Below are 15,663 nucleotides of genomic sequence, written 5' to 3' on the forward strand. Positions count from 1 at the left end.
GAAACAACAGAGCAACAATATTGTTCGAGTCAATTTGCTTTTTTTTTTTGGTTAACAGTCAATTTGCTTTTTATGAAACTTGTTTCGAATTTGACCCACCCAGCCATAGAGAAAAATAATTAAATAAATAACTCAAACAAAAGCAAAGATGACATTTAACAAAACAAATATATGTGTCGTACTCATATATGATATATATGAAGGTTGTGTTTCTCAATTAATGTACAAGATATCGCAAACAGTAGAACCACAAAGTAAGAGAAAAAAGCAAACAAATAGTTGAACAGGACCAAGTGACCAACAGGGAAGGCATAGTTGCACCAGGGTACATGTTTAATTTATGGGCTTGAAATTAAACAAAGCAGGACACAAATAATTAAGAAAAGTAAAGGCATAAGTACATAACCGTGTGAATCAAATGTGATGCATGCCATCAAATTAAGTTCAAACCATAAAGTTGGATTCTGGGTCATGAGTATTATCCAAAACCCCCTCTTGGGAAGACGATGACTTGTTAAAGAACTCAATGCAGTCAGCAATGGCCTCGTTATAATGGGAATGAGAAGAGTAATAGGAACTGCATGAAGTCTTTGGGGGCTCAAATCTGTCACATGAGGAATGTCTTTGCCTTGGAGTAGTCATTCCCTGTGTAGCTGCTGATGAAGAAGAGCCTGATCGAGAAGATGATGGGATTGCAAGTAGGAGTCTCATTATTATCTTTCTGAAGCGATTGAAGAGTTTCATTGCGCACAAATTCAACTTAGGAGGAGGTTGGTGATGAAGAGCTTCTAATTCACTAGTACTACTTGTACTCCCTACTTGTATGATAAAGGTGTCTCTGGGTGATCGGATGGGCTAGGATGCTTCTTGTGCATTGTATTCTCTGTTTTTCTCCTCCGGGAAATGTAATGCTATCATGGGTTGGTGTCGTCTCTACCTCATTTATAAATTTAAAATCGGGGGGTGTGATTTTCCAGGTATGTTTTTATTCCATTGATCGAATTGGAAAAGGGAAATTAATTAAACTCTCTCTCTCTCTCTCTCTCTCTCTCTCTCTCTCTCTCTCTCTCTCTCTCTCTCTCTCTCTCTCTCTCTCTCTCATTCAGAAGCAAATTAAAGACTAAAGAGATCATGTTGGCATTTGTCCATGTCATATTGTCATGTGCTCAAATCATTTGCATGGGCTTCACTTGTCCTCCCAACAACAAACCCTTCGATCCCCTAATTATATTCAACTTATAATATTAATAAAACAGTTCAACAAATTAAATTTCCAATTTCTAACTTTGCAGAGTGATTAATTGGTTTGAAAGATACAGTTTACCCCCTTGAGCAATTGTTGTACACTTGGAAAGTTTAATTTCCAGTTGGACTAAAGACCCACTTGATTAATATTGATGGTAGTATGTTGATGCTTATTCAAAACCTAGCTAATGCACAAATTAATGAGAATTGCCTAATTATGATTATTGACAACCCATGGTCATTGGTCAGAGAAATGCCAAAATTTGACCATTCATTTTCTGGCAGCCTTATTTAGGTATCTGCTGAGTAAAGCTAACCTAATGATTACCTTTGTATTAGCCAATTCTACACAACTACAAATTAAAAATGTGAATCAAATGTTAGCTCAAGTTCAAAACCAAGTGGTCGATCCATACCCTACGAAGTACTATGTTACTCTGGCTAGCTCGTTTATAGCATCACATAATATTGAGAATGCAAACACAAATTGGCCTGGAAAATTGAGAGAAACAAAGCTAGTTTTTTATTGTAAAAAAAAAAAAAACTTGTGAAGAGATTTAGATAGATATATTATTAAGTCTATTGACTTTAGGTACCAAATTATAATATTTTTTCATTTCAATTACTAAAACATTTATGTCATTTCACTTTAGGTACCAACTTTAAAAAATATGATTATATCAAACTGTGACTGTCTAATAGTCATAACTTTTTTATTGATTTATTTATTTTTAAATATTTATAAGGCTTAAACTTTAATATTTAGTCTTTGGGTTATAGGACTTCATCTCCCAAATCTAAATCAAAAGTATGAAACCTTTAAAAATTTTGATTTTTTATAAATTTTAAATAGTCACAACTGTGACTGTTCGACCATTACAACTGTAACTGTTCGACAGTCACAACTGTATAACAAACTGATTTATGACATAATCCAAAATATTTTACTCTAGATTAGTACCTAAACTAAAAAAAAATTGTGTCTTGCTGTTTTATTAAAAAACTATTGATATTTGATATTTAATTTTAATTTTCTCTATATTATTATGTGAATATCAAAAGTGGAGGGCCAGGCTTTGTTCTAATGATTTTTGTAGGACATTATAATTGTGTCTCGTACTTTCATCCTTAAAAATTAAAATATAGAAATTTCATTAATCATGAAGTAAACACCTGTCTCATGAACTCTTATTAACCAGACTAGGTGAAGTCATCCGATGTTTAACACAATAAGTTCCAAACCCTTTGTCATAATTGTGCTGCTAATTATTGTTAAAGAACACAAATTGAAAAATGGAATTTTATTTGAGTACGGAGTACCAAATATATTTGTTCATATAGCGGGCCCAGCTTGGTCAGAAACAAGTCATTTCTTTATTGACCAGCTTAATTGCTTATGAATCTTATGATATTGATTCTTCTTTTTTTGTTTTCTTTATTGGATGTAATACCTTGTAACCAAATCATCATATATTCTGTCATCAAAACTTATTCATGAACAGAACCTTTAGCTTTTTTTCTGGGACTCATAATAATTCATTCACCCCCTGATGGATTCATGAAATTTGTAATCTCTTTTTTTAATCTAACAAAAAAAAAATCTCCTTTTTTTTTTTTTTTGGAAAATGAGAAAAGATTATGGTATGGGCTCTAGGATGTTACTAAAACCAAGCCCATAATACGTTTTACAGGCTTGGGGATGAGAAAATCCTTTGGGCCTGACCCAATTAAAAGGACACTTACTTATGCGGTCCAGTCTCTGTACCCTTCTTCAATTGACAGTACGTGTCCATCAGCCCCAAACAATGGGCCGGTAAAAGTAATCTAATTACAGAATGGGAAGGAGCTTACACAAAATGATGACAAACACCCATGGCTTCAATTCAAAGCACCAACCAAAGGGGGCCTCATCAATGGAGGCTGCCACGCAGGCATGCCCATGCATGCAGTTTAAATTCAAAATGCAGCAATAATTCACCAATACGTACAATGGCGTACTTTAATTTGAATAAATATCTATTCAACATCTTAATTAACCACTGGCTACAAGGCAAGAATTCTTTTTTTTTTTTTTAAGCGCTAGCATTTGCTTTTCCATCCCTTTTAATTCATGCCTGTAACAATGTAACATAATCCATATGTTGTGGGGTATAAATTAAGTAGAAAATCACCCTGATTAATGGGGTTATTATTGAAACATTAATTTGCTGGGCACAGTTTTGTCTATTTTCTACAATAATTCCATGATTATGTTTAACTCATTAGTTGACTGGCAGAGCGGACTCATTTTTTTTGGTAGACGGACAATAATTATCAAATATCAACCTGTCAATGCATGCTACTAAATAATTAATCATCAGAGCTTCCTATACGATTCTCTATCAGTGTCAGCTATAATTGCCGAGTAAGATTAGTATGGACCGCCACTGTTATTAACATGGTTTTACGTGTAACATTGTCAGTAATCTCAATGGGGATATTACTTTCTTCTAATTATTTATACTATCTACCATAACTACTGTATAGAGGCTCTTTCAATAAGGGATTCCTCGTTTAGTGTTAAACGAGAGATCATCTTGTGGGGCTCACACGAGTCGTTTTGTATTATTCCGAACCGTCCATTTTTTACATCTCCATTGATACAACATTCCTGCAAAAAATCAACAAAATCGAAAATCGTTTATCCCATTCGATTAAGCGGTCAAAGTTGAACGGCTATATATATCTTATTTTATTTTCTATTACAAATTTACAATCACTAGATTGACGTAAATTAATAGGTTTTTTCTACAGTTCAAACACTAGAAGCAATGAGAATTACAGTATGGAACCAAATCGAAAATCGTTTATCCCATTCGATTAAGCGATCAAAGTTGAACGGCTATATAAATCTTATTTTATTTTCTATTACAAATTTACAATCACTAGATTGCCGTAAATTAATAGGTTTTTTCTACAGTTCAAACACTAGAAGCAATGAGAATTACAGTACGGATTGTGCATGCATATGCTCACCCATGTGCATGAAATTATCATCTGTGTCAACTATATGCTATGTTTGGGGTTTTGGTGAATGTTAATTGTTTGGTCAAAGTCAAACATGACCACTCCCTCCCTCCATTCAGCTTTTAAAAAAAATTTTGCACTCATCTTGCAGTAATTTCAAGATTATTTCACGTGGCCCCTATTAATCTTGGTTTACTGGCCGGGGTCTGATCGATTAACTACTGCTTCAGAATCTTACTAGCTAGCTAGTTTAAGCAATTGAAATTGAACCTTTATCCAAACTTTCTTGTTTTGATTCTTATTTACAAGAAGAGATCAAATAAGGAAATCACTACACGTTTCTGATCTGCAGGTTTACTATATATAAACTTGGTTGTGGGGGTTAGCTTCTGTTTTGCAAGTGCTTGATGAGTGTGACCTTTCATGAATATGACTCATACGTACAAGCTAGGATCGGAGACCCACCAGGAAATTAATAATTAAGGAGTTTAGGTGTGTAATTGAAACACTGAAAGGCGTCCACACCATTGAAGATGACAGATCAATGCCTATTTTTTGTTCCTCCTACTTAAAATTTGCAGACTTGCAGTTGATTTGTCTACTAGTCTATTAGCTATCACATGAATGCTCAATGTTTTCAATGTGTCTGTTAATTAAAATAAGAGCACAACTTGTGGGTACTAATTTTAAATTCTGGTCCTTGCATACCCAGTTGATAAAACAGTTTAACAAACACAATTGCAGCTGAGTAGTTGAGCTAAACCCATTAAATTAACAAAACCAGAAAAATAGTAGGATATATACACAATAGCGTAAAAAAATAATACAGAAAACGATGTACGAACAAAAACAAAACAAAAAGATGATTAAAACTTTCATTACATATAATCGGTACATACTCATTGTGTTTATCTTTTTCGTCATATACAAAGTCAAATGACAAAAAAGATAAACACATTAAATACATACATACAGTTCGAATTTTTTTTCAAAAAATATTAATTAATTAGGAGTCTAGAGCCTTGTAAATTACTACGAAACATGGAAGGATAGCCCTAGGATTGAAAACAAGGAGTTCCTCGAGATTGGAGTAGATTCCGGTGTATCCGGCTACAGAATCGTATGAGCCAGCTGCCGTTGCCGACAAGCCATCCTCCTCCGGCGGCGCATCGTCCGCAATGCGCCTGACTCTGCCAGCAATGACGCGGCACACCAGCATGGCCCTGCGCCCGTCCGTACAGTGCAAGGAGTCGTGGGCCCTACCGCTGCTGGCAGTGGTCCGCACTCCCTTGCCCTCGCCACCACCACCGGTTTTGCCTTGGAAGCCGTGCCTGATGATCGTGCACACTCCGCAGCCCGGTACAGAGCCGCACAAGGTGGACGAGCCACGTGCGCCGAGCGCGCACGAGATGCTGGTGCAGTGGAACCGCAGCAACTCGTTCCCGTCTGCCGCGCACCTGGGGTTCTTTCGTGTGCTGGTGAGCGCACGGTTCTTCACTGCGTCCCTGCAGTCCTCGAACCGTTGGATCGTCCGCTGCGTGTTGTGGACCTTTAGTATCCGTTCGATCTTGCAAATGGGAATGTCTTTCTTGAGCCAGCTTGATTTGAAGATTATCTCCACAATGTTTCGGCCTGAATCTTCAACGCCCAGCTCCGATACTGTACCAGTAAAACATTATATTTGTTTTATCTTTGTTTTTTTTTAATATACTTATATAGTTATATACACATGAAATTCGTAATAAAAGTAAAAAGCGCATTAACGATTTATTAACTTTCTACATGTCGGTGGGGACATGACGGTTGAAATTTAACGTCAGAAAGTGGGGTAGTGTTCTCCAACTAAGACAGGCCACCTTATTATATCAGGGTCATTTATTTGGTCGTGCATGGACAGCTGTTATTTTGTACTCTTACAGTTGACTGACTTTATGACTGGGGGATACTAAGAGTTACAGTATATTAAGTACAGCTACAATTTACAGTGAATTTACCGTGGATAGCATTCCTCTTCTTTTAATTCATTTAATTTTTTAAAAATTTTAGATATGCTGTTTCATATTTCTACTTTATACAAGAGAGCTCAAAAAGGAAATATTCGAATTTCGGCCTTTTCTTGGATGCAAAATAAATACATTCTACCTACCAATATTAATATTGAAACTACAAGATTTTTATATTTTTTTAGTCGGGTGAAGCTTTTTATATAAGCTAGCCATCTAAACTTACAATGATATATAATTTGATAATAATGGAATTTCCTACAAAAAGTGAAAAATGAAAGCATGAATCATTCCTGCATTAATGTAATTAAAGATCGAGATGGCAAAATAGAAATATGGTACCAGCATGGCGAGTTGCTTGGTGAAGTTCCAAACTATCCATCTTGGGGAAGATCTCTCCGCACTGTGAGCAGGCACAAACAGTAGTCCTTGGAATTGGGTACCTGCAGATATTTACTAATTAATTTACTTCTCCATATTTGTAGCTATATATATATATATATGTATGAACCATGAAATTTTAATGCTAATTTTTTTTTATAGGAACTTAATTATATATATGGAAAAAAAATCCACTAATTAATGTATACCTAGCAAGAAAAAAATAACAATAATAAAAAAGATGTATACCTGCTAGGGTCAACGATCATGTGACATTCATAACACCCAGAAAGCTTTCTGAATTGCATTGCTCTAGACGACGACGTATACGTAGCAGCACCGTTGGATCTAGTTGACCCAGAGGAGGACCGAGTTGAGGACCCAGTGACAGCCTTCCGACCCAGTAACCCGGCTTCCTGACCCAACGAGCTACTCTCGGGCGAGTTGTCGGCTCTGTGAACAACCCTAGTGTTGCCATGAACAACATCTCTGAAGCTGCATATGGAGCTGCAAGAAGAGCCCAGCTTGGAGTAGCCGCCGGCTGCGGCATTAATATTATTATTCTTTGAAGGGTCATGTACTCTCGACCCTTCGATCTGTTTGCAGGTGAGGAGGTTCTTGATTTGGTCCCATGGGGATGAGGATGATGAGGATGGTGGCTTTTTCGCCTTTTTCGACGACGACTGCTTTTGCTTGCGTTTTGATGGTGGTGGCTTCTTCTTGGGTTCTGTGGCCTCTGGTAGAAAAGCGAGCAGAGCCATAAAGAGAAGATCACCGAGAAATTAAAACAGAGAGAGATATATAGAAATATTGCAGAACAAGCTCTCTTTTAGCTAGCCAGCTCTCTTTTCAATTTTCCATGAGAGAGAGAGAGAGAGAGAGAGAGAGAGATCAGGATATATACTTTTGAAGTAGTTTGATATAGTTTTGTGTAGTGGAGAGGGATCCGAGATGGGTAATAAGTAATAAGAAATGAGGAAGGCAAAGCGGGAGGTCGTGTAGAGTGGTGGGTCTTTCATTCCTTTTATTTGTTTATTTACTAATTCTTTTTGATTTATATGTTTTAATTTTACTTTTGGATTGATTAACTACTGTGTTTGTCTTATGTAGTACAAAGAAGTTGAAGCTAATTTGCACCATAAGAGCGTTGACCTTTTCATTGACCGGCTCAATTCAATCACGGAGAAGAGCTGATTGAGTGCAGTGGCCCACAAGACGATGCTATGGGGAGGATATAATGATATATAGATAGAATAACTGTTATTCATCATGAAATATAGTGATGTGGTTAGACGGCTTGTCGTGGTTAAGCAGATGAGATGTGCTTGTATGCTGTCTTGTTGGAGGCATGCTCTTGTGCTTTACTGGGCTTTAGTTTATTCTTAATTCTTGCACAGAGTTGAATGTTTTGCTTGTTTGGGCCAGCCTTGCAATTGAACTACTATATATCCATATACGGTACTAACACTAAGAATTTTTAGACTGATATTTAGGGCTTTAGTGGAAATATTTTCCCTAAAACTGCGGATATTTCTGTTAGTATGTATACAAAATGATATCCAATGGGGTCCAGAATCAAAAGGGAAGAAAAAGAAAAAGTGCATGAGCCAAGGAACATCATACAAAACATGGAGAAAGAATAGGAACCCTGCTACTAGTACTAGTAAGTCCAATTCTTTTTCATCTTCCAATGTCTCCCCACTAGCTACCACTATAGCATGATGCATATATATCCACTCTGAGTGAGTGAAATTACCAATCTATCCCTCTCTTATCTCCCAATTTACCAGACTACCCCAACAGGCCAACATATATCTAAATTATTCAGCAGCATAGCTTGGTACCAGCCATGCAAAGTGCGATATATAGACTGATAGAGATCGAACTTCAAACCCGGCCTGCCCCTTCACAACTTGGCCAATCGAATAACCCACTGATCGACACATCCACTACATTACGTAGACAATACAATATTTGAATGTGTCGCATGCAGCTCGTCTTGTATGCTACTTTAATTAGATTCCTCTGAAAATTATACACAGATATACATGCATGATAGCAATGCATTCAATGAATAGTACACAAGGATGTAAATTGTCATATATCAACCATTAATTACAAATTAATTTACAACTGTCATCTGTCATCTTAATGTAGATTGAAATATACCATCATTTAGTGATTCACTGCCCAAAAAAGTTAAGTGGGTTTGATCGATAATTATTGATTAATCTTTCTTAATATAATTAAATAAGCCCCACACTTTAACTATAATTAACATGCATATATGAATATTCCTTTTTTTTCCCAAGGGATCGAATTGAATTATTAATTTGGCCCAAAATTCCCAAATGGTGCATAAGATCAAGACATCGACAACGTACCATCACTACAAGAAAAAAGGGTTTGGGAGAGGAACAGAATTCGTCGCCCAAAGTAGATTTTCGTCGCCCAAACGTTTGGGCGACGAAATTGGTTCGTCGAGCAATTGGACGCCCAAGATGCTTCGCCCAAGAGTTTGGGCGACGAATCCATAAATTTCGTCGCCCAAAGACACGTGGGGCGACGAAATTTTTTTGTCTCCCAACACATAAAATTCGTCGCTCAAAGAATGTTTAGGCGACGGACAAATTTCGTCGCTCAAAGAGGGTTTGGGCGACGAATACCCTTATTCGTCGCCCAAAGAATGTTTAGGCGACGGACAAATTTCGTCGCCCAAACATGCTTTGAGCGACGAATAAGGTTGTTCGTCGCCCAAACCCTCTTTGGGCGACGAAATTTGTCCGTCGCCCAAACATGCTTTGGGCGAGGAATAGATTTATTCGTCGCCCAAACACCCTTTGGGCGACGAAAAATTCCGTCGCCCAAACATTTTTTTTTATATTTAAATTATATATTTAAATTTAATATTTAAAAAAAATTCTTTATTCAAAAACTATATAAAACAAAATTCATAAATTTATATATCAAAATATCCATACAAAATAGTAATTAACCCTAATATATATAGTCAATCTATTCTAAACTAGTAGCATCATCATCATTCATATCTGACGGAGGTTGATGAGAAGATGGTGGCGGGACAAACCCAGGTATCGCCTTGGTCAATGCAGCATACAACGCCTCCTTCTCCGCTCTCTCAGCTCGTAAGTCCTCCTGCAACTTCTTCACTTGAGCGGACAACCCTGCGACGACTGCAGATGGCTGAGACGAAGATGAAGACGAAGACGAGGATCGAACATCACGAATCCGCCCATATCCCATGCCGCGTATTTCCTTACCGGGCCTAACACCCAGTGAGTCTATCATAATACGAAGTCCGACATCAGGATCGGGTACTGGAATTGACTCCAACGGAGTACCCGGAGGGTGCTGCTCGGCCAAGCTCTCCAAATATATTCTCGAGTTGGCCACCATCTCATCCTTCAAAATGTTATATATACAAGTAACCAATTAGAAAAATAAATATAAAAAATTGTGAAAAAAATTAAAATATAAAAAACTAACATGTTTTGCCTTGGCCGCATCACAACCAGGATGAACATAGATATCTCCGAAAGTATCTATCTCCGGGAATTGCGACCCACGCTGAAAAAGAAAATAATTTTGTCAAAGACTCAACCAATATTAAAGAATATATATGTATTAAATTAAATAATGACGTACCCGACGTCGCGACTCCACTCGATATGAGATGGGCGTCGGACCACTATGATGGTTAAACGGCTTCCCTTTCCGGTTTCTGGCGTTGGCGACCGACTTCTTCTGTTAAATATTAAGCAAATTATAAATATGTTAGTGTATGTATACAATAATAGAATAACAAAACAATAATCGATTTTTTAAAGTCTTAAGATGATAAAACGTACCAAAAACGACGGACTCATGAAATGATCGCACAAAAAACACCACTGGTCAGACCGCTCTACCAACTCCATAGGGGGGTTCGCCAATGCCTCAACTGCCGACGAAAATCCCTTGAAATACACGTGTAGTTCGTGCTTCCACTGCCTGTAGGACTTGATGAGTAAATCTGTCATGTACGTGACAGTGAGGGGATCATCCATCTGAATGTCAAAGTTAACCTGACAAAAATATTAGATTGTTATGAATGATCAAATTTATCATTTTGAATTAATTATTGAGCTATATACTCACTGAGATGGAGCGGATCACTTTGTGTTGAATCTCTGCCGGCAATTTTTTCCAAGTGGTTGCAACCATGGCGCACTCGGCACGAATAATAGCCCCCACATCATGCGAGAACAAACTGTCAACGTTAGGATCTAACGGTCGTCGGCCGTTTTGCACACACATGACTGGAATCCGCGCCCCAGTACTGCGCACGATCCGAGAGGACTTCAACCCACTACATGGTCCCCTCGTCGCAGTGGATGACGTGGCAGTAGATGAAGCGGAAGCGGAAGCGGAAGCGGTGACCTGACTAGAGCGGTGAGATCGACGGGCCCTCCGTGGCATAGAGGGGCTCCCAGTACTCGAGGATGGCTGAACTACATCATTGGGAGCTGACTCCATCGCCTTTCACCTTATAACTAAATTATATTTCTCAAACTAATTAATCTACATTTTGTAATTAAACTAAATTTTATATTTAAAAACTAACAAACTAACTAATCCACATCACATGAACCGCTAACCACAACACATAATTGTGCACTCCCAAACTGTCCATGGGTAATTTGGACAATTCAAGAATCATATTGGAGCGCAGTCACGCCCAGCGCCTATGCGCGCGTCCAATAGATTCTCGAACGGGTCTAAGGTGAATTTAAATTTAGTGTACAAAGTTATCCACTGATAACTTCGCACGACTAGTTAAATGTACAAAGTTATCGATTGATAACTTCGCACAAGCGCTTCGTGCCACATGACCTCACCCAGTACTCGAGGAGTGCTGGACTACGTCATCGAAAATTTTGCAATTACAACTAAACTAAATGTAACATACAAACTAAACTATAATTAATCTAACAATATACATATAAGCATACAAACAAACTATTAAATTTTAGCATATAAAAACATACAAATTAATTAATCAATTTTGTAATTAATTTTAACATACAAACTAATTCACTCAAAAATTTAATACAATTATATATGAAACATTAAATACTAAATCATACAAAAACTTAACTAAAAGATAAATTAAACACATACCTCACCAAAAATGCAATTATCCTTCACAACAAATGCAACACTATCCTTCCTTCACCAAAAAAAGAAATCATTGTCAAATATGAGCCCAACATCAATCTAAATTCAGATTTTACAACCAAACCACTAAATTAAAAAAACCCACAACATTAACTAATTACCACTAAAATCAGAAATTTCACAACCAATTTATACAAAATCCACAACAAGTACAAAATCCACAATATTAGAAAACATAAAAAACAGAAAATACCATAAAAAACAGAAAATACCACAAAAAAACAGAAAATACCATAAAAACAAAAAATACAAAAAATACCCAGAAAATACCATAAATTCAAAAAAAAAAAAAAATACCTGTTTCTGTTTCGGCTTGGAGGGGGGGTTTTTGGGTGAGCTGGTTTCGGCTGGGGAGGGGGATGGGTTTCGGTGGGGGTGGGTTTTCGGGGGAGGGTGGGTTTCGGGTGGGGGGTGGGTTTCGGCGGGGGTGGGTATTCGGGGGGGGGGGGGGTGGGTTTCGGCGGGGGTGGGTTTTCGGGGGGGTGGGTTTCGGCGAGGGTGGATTTTCAGGGGAGGGGGGTGGGTCTCCGATGGGGGGAATGGGTTCTCGAGGGGGGTGGGTTGCCGATGGGGGGGGGGGTTTTGGGGTTTCGGGGAAGGAGGGAGGAGAAGGAGGAGGAGGCGGAGGGAGGAGGAGGAGGGAGGAGGAGGAGGAGGAGGAGGAGGGAGTGACAGCTGAGGGAAGGAAGAGGGTGCGGCGCTGCGAGGGCGAGGGTGAGGCACTGAGTGACTGAAGTGAACCCAGAAATGGGTATTAACTTAAAGACTTTGGGCGACGAACATGAATTCGTCACCCAAAGTTACCTTAGGCGACGAATTAAAACGTTCGTCGCCCAAAGTGACTTTGGGTGACGAATTCATGTTCGTCGCCCAAAGATACTTAAAGCGACGAACATAAATTCGTCACTCAAAGTCACCTTGGGCGACGAACTTTTTAATTCGTCGCCTAAAGTAACTTTGGGTGACGAATTCATGTTCGTCGCCCAAAGTTGTTGACTTTAGGGCACCGTTTTATCCCGCCATAATTTCAGACTTTGGGCGACGCACTGTTCGTCGCGTAAAGCTACATTTCGTCGCCCAAAGTTGAATTTTTTTATGAACCATGATCGTTCATACGCTCGAGCTCCAATACCAAACTTTTAGATCTCCAATTGACCTAATATTTTAGAGGAATGATCTTTGAGTGACAAACTAATAAATGAACGGTTCAGATCGTTAAAAACACAATCGACATATAAGGTTCTACATATAAATCAGTGGTTTTTGCATTTGAAGAATAAAACTATATCAACTCTTTCGTTAAAACCTTGTAGCTTCAATAATTGTGAAGACCACAACGTGATTATCACAATCAGAGCCATTCTTCATATATGTTCATACTTAAAGATCAACCCTGGAAAAAATCGGCTCAATCGGAGTTCATCTATCCGTTCGATTATTATTATAAGAATCAAGATCGTTCATACATCCTAAATGATAAACCTAACTTCTACATCTCCAATTGAGTTAATTTTTTGCATGGATGATCTTTGAGTGAGGCACTAAGGAATGATCGGTTCGGATCGTTAAAAACACAATACAAAAGTGATCTTCTACATACAAATACACTTGAAGAGTATAATTATATTAACTTTTGGGTAGAAATTTTGGTGATTCAACAATTTGTGAAGACTATAATGTGATTTCAACGATCGAAACCGTTCATTCTATTCGTTTATACTGGAAGATCATCCCTGCAAAAAATCGGCTAAATCGAATTCATCTCATACTTCGATTCGTATTACAAAATTTACAATCGTTCATAAGTTCAACCACCGTTACCTAACTTCTACATCTCCGATTGAGCTAATTTTTTGCATAGATGATCCTTAAGTGAGGCACTAAGGAATGATCGGTTCGGATCGTTAAAAACACAATACAAAAGTGATCTTCTACATACAAATACACTTGAAGAGTATAATTATATTAACTTTTGGGTAGAAATTTTGGTGATTCAACAATTTGTGAAGACTACAATGTGATTTCAACGATCGGAACCGTTCATTCTATTCGTTTATACTGGACGATCTTCCCTGCAAAAAATCGGCTAAATCGGAATTCATCTTATACTTCGATTCGTATTAGAAAATTTACAATCGTTCATAAGTTCAACCAACATTACCTAACTTCTACATCTCCGATTGAGCTAATTTTTTGCATGGATGATCCTTAAGTGGGGAATTAAAAAATGAATGGTTATGATCTTTGGAAATACAATCGTATAGTATGCTATTACATATATAAAATTGTAAACAAAAAAGTATTCTTACTTTGGGCGAGGAACTACCAATTTCGTCGCCCAAAGTTCTCTTGGGCGAGGAACCTCACAATGCGTCGCCCAAAGTTACTTTGGGCGACGAAATGTTAGGTTCGTCGCCCAAACCATTATTACAAAACAGGATGACCCTTTGGGCGACGACTAGGTTCTTCGCCCAAACATAGTTTGGGCGACGAACATAATTTCGTCACCCAAGAGTCTTTGGGCGAGGAATATCTATATTCGTCGCCCAAAATGAGTTTGGGCGACGAAATATTTTGTCACCCAAAGTGAGTTTGGGCGACAAATTTTCGTTTTCCTCGCCCAAAGGCACTTTGGGCGACGAACATCTATATTCCTCGCCCAATGTATTTCTCAATTAATTGTTTGTTGTTAATGTTTAAGCGACGAACATATTTCGTCGCCCAAAGTGACTTTGGGCGAGGAACATGTGATTCGTCGCCCAAACCTACTTTGGGCGACGAACATGTTCGTCGCCCAAACCTTTATGACATTGAGCGACAAATTTTCTTGTTCGTCGCCCTAAATTGCTTTGGGCGACGAATATATGTTCGTCGCCCAAAGTGTGGTCGCCCAAATATATTTTTCTTGTAGTGCATGCATGCTCAGTTAGTCAGTTAAGCAGCTGCTGTAGCTTCCCACGCGTGTATGTAATGCCAAATAATTGATTAAAAAATTGATTAAAACAAATTAAAATGGGTATCATTTTGAGGGAGAGTGGTTAGAAACTTAGAAGTGAGATTGGATTTGGCCAACCACTGCCTTAAGATAAGTAGGAAAAGCGGTGTTCCAGTGTCGGTCCCCCAACTCGGGGGACCAAAAACCCACTCTTACATCTCATCATGAACTTCATGGACTACTCTAATAGACTAATATAAGTATATAACCCAACAAACGTTTAAACAAATTAATTCCCTCCCATAAGGAATTATTAAATAATTAAATTAATGACATTTAAGTATGCATAGCGGGAGCTTCCTAGCTAGCTATTATGTATAATTATTCGCTCAAACCTAAATTATGATATTAAATAATTAATATTATCAATATATATGTTTACATGCATGTACAAGATAGATATACATAATATGAATATTAATAATCTCCACGGGTCCAGGCATGTGCCTCACTTTTTTTGGTTGTACCCTTTAGTTCTTAGCTATATATTCCTGACCTATATATGGTACATGTCAACTACTTCGATATGGCTGTCTTTAAGGCCATGTGCCTCATACTCATATATTTCTTTAATTACTTCTAGTTGGCTGATTGTCTTGTCCTTCTTTCTTATTCGATCTTTTAAGATATATAGTTTTCTTTGTTGGGCAGATAGCCTAGCTAGTGCACACTACTAAAATAAATAGGTTCAATAATTTCAATCACACTGTTGGACTCCTATGATTTGAGTCAAATTTCAATTTCATTCATTCATATTTTCACATTGTATAATTGTCACATTTTTGTGAAATTTTT

General features: G+C 37.8%; 2 protein-coding genes across 2 annotated transcripts; both read right to left on the reverse strand.

Annotated features, from left to right (window-relative positions):
• Nucleotides 1-444: 444 nt before the first annotated feature.
• Nucleotides 445-942, reverse strand: LOC147278102 (uncharacterized). Its single transcript, XM_086250107.1, has 2 exons — nt 938-942; nt 445-838 (listed from the first exon to the last, which is right to left on the reverse strand). The coding sequence occupies exons 1-2, from the start codon at nt 940-942 to the stop codon at nt 445-447; spliced, it is 399 nt and encodes a 132-aa protein (XP_086106233.1).
• A 4,155-nt stretch (nt 943-5,097) lies between these two features.
• On the reverse strand, nt 5,098-7,603 carry LOC147278103 (C2H2-like zinc finger protein). Its single transcript, XM_086250906.1, has 3 exons — nt 6,885-7,603; nt 6,597-6,697; nt 5,098-5,910 (listed from the first exon to the last, which is right to left on the reverse strand). The coding sequence occupies exons 1-3, from the start codon at nt 7,394-7,396 to the stop codon at nt 5,258-5,260; spliced, it is 1,266 nt and encodes a 421-aa protein (XP_086107032.1). The 5' UTR covers nt 7,397-7,603; the 3' UTR covers nt 5,098-5,257.
• Between the last annotated feature and the right edge of the window lie 8,060 nt (nt 7,604-15,663).

The sequence above is a fragment of the Dryas octopetala genome, chromosome 7, assembly GCF_963921425.1.
Source record: "Dryas octopetala chromosome 7, drDryOcto1.1, whole genome shotgun sequence".
Taxonomy (NCBI): Eukaryota; Viridiplantae; Streptophyta; class Magnoliopsida; order Rosales; family Rosaceae; genus Dryas; species Dryas octopetala.